This window comes from Epinephelus moara, chromosome 24 (assembly GCF_006386435.1).
Source record: "Epinephelus moara isolate mb chromosome 24, YSFRI_EMoa_1.0, whole genome shotgun sequence".
Classification (NCBI taxonomy): Eukaryota; Metazoa; Chordata; class Actinopteri; order Perciformes; family Serranidae; genus Epinephelus; species Epinephelus moara.
The window spans coordinates 10,897,628-10,907,233 of record NC_065529.1 but is presented as its reverse complement, the minus strand read 5'-3'; the positions used below and the strand labels follow the sequence as shown (position 1 = coordinate 10,907,233).

The 9,606-nt window shown below is 40.5% G+C and overlaps 1 protein-coding gene across 3 annotated transcripts in view; it reads left to right on the top strand.

The window, feature by feature from the left end:
• The first annotated feature begins 894 nt into the window (after positions 1–894).
• LOC126386374 (acidic mammalian chitinase-like) overlaps positions 895–9,606 on the top strand; it is a 58,349-nt gene continuing 49,637 nt past the window's right edge. The window contains exons 1-12 of one of the 3 annotated variants that reach the window (XM_050038672.1): positions 895–927; positions 1,048–1,106; positions 1,527–1,553; positions 1,650–1,854; positions 2,144–2,200; positions 4,359–4,524; positions 4,633–4,757; positions 4,847–4,970; positions 5,058–5,240; positions 5,403–5,519; positions 5,619–5,751; positions 6,901–7,216. In XM_050038672.1, coding sequence (XP_049894629.1) covers positions 1,082–1,106; positions 1,527–1,553; positions 1,650–1,854; positions 2,144–2,200; positions 4,359–4,524; positions 4,633–4,757; positions 4,847–4,970; positions 5,058–5,240; positions 5,403–5,519; positions 5,619–5,751; positions 6,901–7,142 — 1,404 coding nt within the window. In that variant the 5' untranslated portion in view covers positions 895–927; positions 1,048–1,081 and the 3' untranslated portion in view covers positions 7,143–7,216. Of the gene's footprint in view, positions 928–1,045; positions 1,107–1,526; positions 1,554–1,649; positions 1,855–2,143; positions 2,201–4,358; positions 4,525–4,632; positions 4,758–4,846; positions 4,971–5,057; positions 5,241–5,402; positions 5,520–5,618; positions 5,752–6,900; positions 7,217–9,606 lie in introns of those variants that run through there. The other 2 variants (XM_050038671.1, XM_050038670.1) reach the window with 2 other exon arrangements.

The following is a 9,606-nucleotide window of genomic DNA, read 5'->3' as shown; positions in this document are numbered from 1 at the left end:
ACTTCACTGTGACATCATAATGTTCTGCATAAAACACTTTTCTGGCCCGCTATTAAATGTCTTATCTCAAAAAAACAGAGGGGGAAATATTTGGTCAGGTACTTAATTGTTGAATCTAATCTTAGGTGTCCACCTTCAAACTGTGCTGATTGTATCGATCGTCTGTGCTGTCGGGGCAGTAATTCTAGTTCATTCAGAGACACTTTAGTCAAAGAAAACTTTATTTCCATTTACAGTATTATATTTGGCGGTATGGCTCTGTTCTGGGGCCTCTCTGCCTTTCTCTTGGGCCTATGCAGAAAGCCTCTTCCACGCGCCTACATGGAAAGCCTAAGGCAGAGAGCAGCAGCAAAGACTCCCCCAGGAACCGAACAAAGCCAGCATCAGTGACATACAGAAATGACATTGATATGTCAGTCAAACAAACAGATATCAGAACATGATCCGTACATAAGTTTCATGTTAATTTTATGATTCATCAGTTGTTCACTATTCAGTCTTTCAAATGTGTAAGATTATGACAACCATGGGTTTTGAAGGACAAATAAATTATTATTTTTCAGTTGATTTAATGTAATTAATTGATTTAAAAGTGACTCAAGTCATCATGACAACAGTAACAATAGCACACTTATCTAAACGACGGAAAATTATCAAGACTATAATCCACAATAGGTCTTTTTGGCTGATTAATGATAAGATAATGAGTGACTTATAAAGTGACCTATATTACAACTGGTTCATGTGTTGAGTGCATGCTGCTAACAGAGTACTGCATTACGTAAAATACTGTATGTTATCCTGTAATTCAGACTAATCACAACATTTATTACCTCAGTTTATCAAAGGCTGCTACACCTCCTCCTTTCAACTGTATAAAAGGCCAACCTTTGCTGCTGTTGTTTGGGTCTCTCATCCAGTCCCAAGGTGAGTTTACAAGAGCAAATAATTCCTCTAATTTATCATTTATTATTGTAATTATCTTAAGAATGGTAGATTTCTGTTGTTGCTTCACTCACAGACCCTGTTTCACTTTTTGTCTTATAGTAATCCAGTGAAGTTGTGAGAAGTGAATTCAAAGATGACCAGGCTCACAATTCTAGCAGGTATTTATCTTCATGTGGTGTTGTATGTATATATTGACCTTCACTCACAGAACATAATGTCTCTAATTTCGTCATTTCGTCTATACTGTGATTTTGTTTGTTGGTCTCTGTACACATGACATTTATTGTGTGTTTGTCTTGGGAGAGGGATTCCTCCACTCTTGCTCTTCCTGAGGTTTCTTCCATTTTTCCTGTTTAAGTTTTTTTCAGTTATTTATTTTATTTATTTGTTCCTTTATCTGAATTGAGGGTCAAAGGACAGCAGATGTTATGTGCTGTATAGATTGTAAAACTCCTTGAGGCAAATTTGTGATTGGTGATATTGAGCTGAATAAACTCAATAAAGTTGACTTAATATATTCTTAGAGAATAGAATGTGCTTTTATTTCTCTCTGACCATTTCTTTTCTATATTCCTCAGGCTTATGTCTGGTGATATGCCAGCTGGGTAAGTCCGAATACTTTCTGATCAACTATTATTTGATTTGGATTTTCACTTGTACTGTAATCAGTGCTTCTTTAATTTTCCTTTACTCCAACACAGGATCTGCCACCAAGATGGAATGTTACTTCACCAACTGGTCCCAGTACAGACCTGGTGAGGGGAAGTACCTGCCACAAGATGTGGACCCCTTCCTGTGCACTACCCTGATCTACGCTTTCTCCATCATCAACCATAACAATGAGCTGGTTACCTACGAGTGGAATGATGAAGTCCTCTACAAGTCTTTCAGTGCCCTGAAGACCAAGTAAGTGGCCCAGTTGAGTTACCCTTGTGTCACATCTAGGAGAGGTCACAGGTCAGGCTAAGCTACAGTACCTCTGCAGCTGGCAGAAGTTCAGTGCTTTGCACAAGAAGTAACGTAATGCTTGGGGAAACAATGACTCAAGTCCAGCGATGCTCCTTACTGTAGAATAAAAATGCATCACTTGAGCCTTAATGATACATTGTTCTCAAACCTGTTATCAGCAACAAGCTTCAACAAAGTTTAGAGGAAATGTTTGAAAGTCTTAACCAACCCTCTGTGCTGTTTACAGAAATCCTCATCTGAAGACTCTGCTGGCTGTTGGTGGATGGAACTTTGGTTCACAACAGTGAGTAACATTTTAAACCATGAGCACAATGTTTTACATGCTTTTACAACAATACAGAGTGCTTGAAATCATGTTACAAATACTCCAACCATTACATTCTTGAAACATCCTGAAAGTCAATTGAAATCTGAACTGTGACAAAATGTAGGCAAAAAAAAGTCTGTATATTATTATTGTAGTATACATAGTTTTACTGTTTTTTGGTTGCTAGCTGACTGTCCAGCAGGCAGATTAAGGCCCAATTCCATCATATTGCAGATGTTAAGTAACCTGATGCAACAAATGTTGCCCGTCATTGTGAATATGCCGTCTTCTGCTGTGTTGATTTCTCTTGAGTGGGTTAGAGGCAGCCTTTTGTGGCTATCAGGATGCTCACAGTTTGTTTACAGCTTAGGTTTCACGCTATCAATCCATCAAACAAGTCGTCAAATAAAAAAGAGCATTGCTTCATTACCAGGCAACTAGCAGTGCTCTGTCGGCTAATGTTAGCAACCCATGCCTCTACCCTGCCAGTCTGCACCAATATTAGAAGAGCGGCAACAAGTACACCTTCACTGCTGGACTTAAATTAAATTTCAGGTGTTGTATGCCATCAAAGGAGGGAATGCTAAATGGCAATATGTCAAAATGCCAAACTGTCATGCACAAATCAGCTATAACAATGTACTGTTAGTTAGCTAGCTAGTTAGCTATCACGACATTGGCCTACTGACTGAGGATGACTTTTCTTATGCTTGTTATAAAGAAACGGACCAGAGTACATTGTACATTGAGTACATTGAAATAAGATAATACTATGGTTATCAAAATTTTTATTTTTTTATAAACAAAGAAAATACGTTTGTGGGTTGTTGTTCATACAGCCATATTTCTGATGATTCACATAACACCCAGACTGAATTGTGCCCCTGAAAAACTTCAGTTTGGAGTGCCATGTAGCACCACCTGCCCTACCCCTCTATCCTTAAAAGAATTGGGGCACCCTACCCCTAGACATGAACGTGCAAAACAGAGGAGTAAGGGCTAAGTGGGGGACAGCCCTCCATTCCGAAACACCGCCGTTCCGAACCACCCCCACTCCGAAACCCCCGACTCCGAAACTGATTTTCAAGTCCATATCGAGTTTCCTGCATCAAACACTGCTGCCTGCTCTCCGGCCGCACTCACACAATTCTGAAATTCGTTGTACTACAAAAGCTTGAAATGAACGTTCAACTCGTTGTTTTTTTATTGAAAATATGTCACTGTCTTCATTTATTATGTATAATTTCGCTAGCAGCAAACACATTTGAAAAGAGACGCTTGTCAAGTCTTTTTACGCGTGCTGTCTGTGGTGCTGAAATCCCCACTCCCGGCCATACTCCCAGCCGCACTCCCGGCCCCCCTCTGGTCAGACAGACTAGTGATAATCTGGCTTCTGGTCGGAATAAATATATTAAATGCATTTATAAAATGGAAAGGTGAAATCAGTCAATCTGATTGTTTCTTAACTGTGATATAATGAGCATATACCTACGGCTACAATTTTAAAGCCTTATCACAGCATATCACCAGCTAGAAGCAACGATGTAGGCCTATCCATGACAACAACAAGCCGAGTGGAGCTGTAGTTGCAGGGGGAGGCTGGTCGGAGCGGATCTGTGATTGAGTGTGCGGCTGATTGGAGGCACCTGCTGACGAACTGCGGACGTTGTCCCCAATATTCGGAATAGTGGGGCCTTTAGAAAAAATGGGAAACCCCGCCATTACGAAGAATGGAGGTCTATTTTCGGAAAGGCAGGGTGTAACCGGCTCAGTGATAGGGGCAAGGGATTTTATTGGGATTGGGCCTTAGATGATGTTATCTTTAACAAACAGCGATGTGACACTTTTAATACTAGTTTACTGTGTGTTTAGAGGAAATCAACAATAGCTAAATAACCAGTGTGGTTTGCTCGTTATGAAGCTCAAATGTGAAAATTAAAAATGTAATAATGACAAAAGAAAATCAAAAAACAATCAAAACCCTTTAAAATATGAATCACACTTACCTTTAAAACTGCTGTCAGTTGTTTCCCAAAAGCTAAGGGCTGCTGAAGATCAAAGGCTGACTACTGGTAGCCTACTTTGGGTTTTGGATCATGCTAAGTATGATAACAGAGCTCAATCTGTCCTGCAGGTTCTCCATCATGGTGTCCTCTCCAGCCAACCGTCAGAAATTCATCCAGTCTACTATCAAATTCCTGAGGACTCATGGATTTGATGGTCTGGATCTGGACTGGGAGTACCCTGGTGCTCGTGGAAGTCCTCCAGAAGACAAACAGCGGTTCACTCTGCTCTGCAGGGTTGGTACAGATTTCTCCTGCTTTGGTTGCTGCAATTCACAGCTACTGGTCAATGGTTTACATCAATGTTTAATTCTTTCCAACTTCCTCTTTGGTTTGAATTTGCAGGAACTTGTTCAAGCCTACGCAGCTGAGGCCAAGTCCACCGGCAATCCTCAGCTCATGCTGACTGCTGCAGTGGCTGCTGGAAAGGGAACAATTGACAATGGATATGAGATTGCTGAGATTGCCAAGTGAGTGTGCTGTCATGAATACCCAATTCAGAGAGAAAACTGGGAGGTCTACAAAGTTTTTTGAAATGACTACTTTTCCCTATCTCCAGGGAACTGGATTTCATCAATGTGATGACCTACGACTTCCATGGAACTTGGGAGCAGTTCACTGGACACAACAGCCCACTGTACCGTGGATCCCAGGACTTTGGTGACCTCATCTACTTTAATACTGTAAGTGGACATTGGGAACTGAAGAATAGTAAATTGGGGGTACAATTTTAAAGAGTTGTACTTCACCTCTTCCATCAATTTTTGTAGGACTTTGCCATGAAGTACTGGAGAGACAATGGCACCCCAGTGGAGAAGCTAAGGATGGGATTTGCTGCTTATGGTCGTACCTTCCGTCTGACATCATCAAACACTGGCGTTGGAGCTCCAGCTAGTGGCCCTGCATCAGCCGGACCATTCACACGTGAAGCTGGATTCTGGTCCTACTATGAGGTACAGTTTAGATAAGACCAAGGTAAAAAAACAACAAAAAAACAACATTCGGATACAATGTACAGTTCATGTTAATTACATTGGCATTTAATGGCCTGTGTGAAAAGAAAAAGTACAAACTTACTATAAAACTACACAACCCTCATGATGTCTTCGGTTTAGATCTGTGGCTTCCTGAAGGGCACCACCCTTCAATGGATTGAGGACCAGAAGGTTCCCTATGCCACCAAGAACAGTGAGTGGGTGGGATTCGACACCAGGGAGAGCTATGAGATCAAGGTCGGTGACACATCACCTCTATATTTTTAACACGTTCTTAACTTTACTTAATTGAAAGTATTTACACCATTTCCTTTCTTTTGTTTTTTCCCCCAACAGGTGCGCTACCTGCAGGAGCAGAAGTTTGGTGGTGCCTTTGTGTGGGCCCTTGATTTAGATGACTTTGCAGGACGATTCTGTGGAGAGGGCAGCCACCCTCTGCTGGCTCATCTCAACAAACTTCTTGACGTTGGTAAGTCCAAGGCATTTTATGCAGATGTTATTAGACTTTGGTCAAGACAGATCATAATGTCTGCCATCTTTAGTGGTTTGGTGATTGATAATCATTACCCCTACCATTGTGTTTCTTTTAATTCTCTTTTGCTACCATGTTAAGCATTCCTGTTAAGTTTAATCTTATATTCTTAAAATGTATTTTTTTTAAATGGGCATTGGGTATTTCTCTTACTAACATAGAGACCAGGTATCTCTCTATTAAAGTCATGTAAAAAAAGATCAACATTCATTCACATGTTCAAACAGGTACTTTGTTTGTTATATCATCTCCTGCTGTAAGCCTTGAGAATGAGCCACCCTCTCAGTAATTTATTGGAGTAATAAAGTAATATGCAGCAGAGTCCTGCACTGGGTCGGGTACCTGCGATTTGCGGGTGGTTTTTAAAAAAAATTTTTTTTCCCGGGTTCGGATCTGGGTGGAAAAAATAGCATACGGGTCGGATCGCAGGTTATTTAGGTATTTGAGAAATAAGTGGATAAAACGTACAACTATCACTTTATAATGTTTCTGAAGTGTTTCCCTGATGGATTACTTCTCCCCCCGATGGATTCTAAAAACACGTGACGGCTCGTAACTGCTGAACGTCGCAGAAAGTAAGTCTATTATTACACATGTAAAGTTCCTTTACATAGATTAAAAGTTTAAAAGCATTAAACGTAACAAACGAGTGCTTTTACACTCGTATGGGAGAAGAACACAGAGGGTTGATGATGGAGCTGAAGTCAGGTTTTTATTGTGAGAGCTGCTTCATTCAGGTCGTTGTTTACTCACTGGCACCTTAACTGTGGCGATATGCTGTTCAATATTCAGCCAATATGACCCAAAATGATTGCTTTAAATCCGGGTTATGGGTCGGGCTGCGGGTCGTGTTTCAATGGGTCCAACCGGGTTGCGGTATTAATTGGCCTGATGCGCGGGTTCGCGGTTCGGGTGCGGGTTTGTACGTCGCCGGGTCAGTTCGGGGAGGATCTTGAAAACTGGACCCGTGCAGGACTCTGATATACAGTGCTGTCTGTCTCATTAAAATCATAATCAAGTTATGGACAAACATTCATGAATGTTTATATCTCTGCTTCAAACCCCTTCTTCTCCTCCTACCTTCAGAGTTCCCTCCGATGCCCTCTACCACCACTCCCAAACCTGGTGAGAGCACCACCCCCCCTACAACCACCACCACCACCCACGCCCCAGGATCTGGCTTCTGCAATGGCAAACCTGATGGCATTTACGCCAACCCAGATGACAACACCACCTTCTACATGTGCGCTGGTGGCATCACCCACGTGAGGCAGTGCGGAAATGGATCTATCTTTGATGACAGCTGCAAGTGCTGCGTCTGGCCCTGAGCCATGTGTGGAGCCAATGTGTATGACAACTGATGCAAAAGTCACCTATTAAACAGACTGTTCAAGTTCTCTTGTATGCAGTGTAAGCTATACAATCATTTACCTAAATGAGTCTATTGTTAATCCTGTATAGATACAATGTATGCTCTTGTGAAATATGTAATATAGTTGCAGATTGCAAACAAAAGCATTGAAGTACTTTGGTACAAGTTGCTGAGTGCTGCCTCATCATTTCAATCTACCTATTCATTTACTTTCTCCATACTTCGTTCCACAAACCTACATGTTAGCACCAGGAACATTTTGGGGCTGATATCAGCCTGGGACCTTGACATGGAGAGGTCTTTCATGCAAGTAGCTGAAGTGTGCGAGTAGAAATTGTTTTTCACAGTAATTTTAATACAAATACAGCTTTTGTGGCATGAAGAGAATGTGATGATGCTTGAGACACTATATGATGTATTCTCAATACCTTCCTTCAACCTTTGTATAACACGTCACCACTGCACTGAATCAAAACAAGACCAGGGCAGACAAGCCTAAGTGGGCTGGAAGACTAAGGCTACATTCATATTCGAGGGCATTCAGTTTCAACAATTTCCCCAGATCCAATCTGTTTGTCTGGACTGTTAACATTCATGTTTGAAATTACTTAAATCTGACATCAGTGTGAATGGATCTATGCCCTGAAATGCCTTGCATGCAACCAATAACTTTAAAGACATGCATTGGAACAACCTCAAAAAGACATCCCATTCACAAAAAAAGGTATTTTCATGGAAAAAATTAATGAATGACACAGTACAAGCTTCATTTCCAGAATGATGCCATAGTAGGATGGTCTGATGATGTCATTCTGCATAATAAGTAGCCATGTGCTTCTGTTTGGGAGAGTATGTGGGGTATTTTTAGAGAAATGGCCCCCTATATGGGAGTTTGTCTCTGTGATAGATTGGGCTTTCAGCAAACTATCAGTAGCTATTGCTGGTCCAGTAGAAACTATTCATGGTGATCACAGTTACAGTGATCAACTGCTTGTATGGATGAATCAATCAAATTTGATTTGACTTGATTTGATTTGATTTGATTCGATTCAATTCAATTCAGTTCAATTCAATTCAATTCAATTCAATTCATTATTGTCATTCTCTCTATACAGCAGCATACAGTTACTCTCAAATCCAGGTGTAGTGAGGAACATATGGCAAACAAGACATTAAACATGGACAGGACAACATTTAAGTATAATAAAGTGCATTGTGAATACTCATAAAAATAAAAATTGGTAAGTGCTGCAGAATAGACATTGAAATGATAATGTGAAAAATAGTTTTTTTCTCTGAATGAAAAACATTTTCTCCGTAAGACTTGTGGCTGTTAGTGATGGAGACAGAAAATGAATACACACAGAGAAAGCACTGTAATTGTAGCCACCCTCATCATATATCACATAATGTCTATGTAATGTAACAGCTGCTGTATTTTGAGAGTCAGTAAAATTCAGTTAATTGTGAAGTTGCCAATTTCATTACTTTATATTCACATAATAAATTTAAAATTTTCAGTCAGATAGTAATTTGCAGGAGAAAAAAGAAAAATTCATTTATAATACTCATCCACCTCCAGTGATTTGACCTCACTGTGGAACAAGTTCCTCCAAAACCTTAATTATTTCCAGTGCTACATTCCAATATGTCTGTCTGTCCCTCACAACATCATTGTCATGTCATGTAGGCAAGCTATCCCTGTCTGAAAGTGTCTGGCAGTCGGCCTCTATTGACTGCTAACAGTTTCAAGGTGGACACCCAAGTTTAATGTCTCCATTTCAGTATCTGACCAAATGTGTCCCCTTCTGTTCATGAGTTATGATGTTAAGAAATGGCTAGAACAGTGTTTTGCAGAACATTATGATGTCACAATGAAGTTGACCTTTAACCTTTGGGATATGTCTTCTCTTCATTATTTTATCTTATTCAACATCTGTGCGAAATTTTGTCATGATTAGCGTATGAATTCTTTAGTCATGGCCAAAAACATGTTTTGTAAGATGACAGTGACCTTAGCCTTTGACCTTCACCCACCAAATTCTAGTCAGTTCATTGCTGAGTCCAAGTGGATATTTGTGCTAAATTTGAAGAAATTCCCTCAAGGTGTTCTTGAGATATCGCGTTAAAATAATAAGATGAACACAAAGTCACAGTGACCTTAATGTTTGACAAACAAATTCTAATCAGTTGATTCTTGAGTCAAAGGGGACATTTATTAGGGGCCGGGCAGCCTAAGCTGCCAGGACCCTATTGTTATCCTGCATGTTCTTCTTCTTTCTTCTTCTTCCGAGGAAATCCTACTTCCCATGCGCGAAAAATCACCAAACTTTGTACAAAGGTCCAGTCCCATGCCAGATTGCCTCAGCTGCAAAAACAGGCCAATAGTCCTGATGATGGCGCTACAGCAAGCCTCTAAA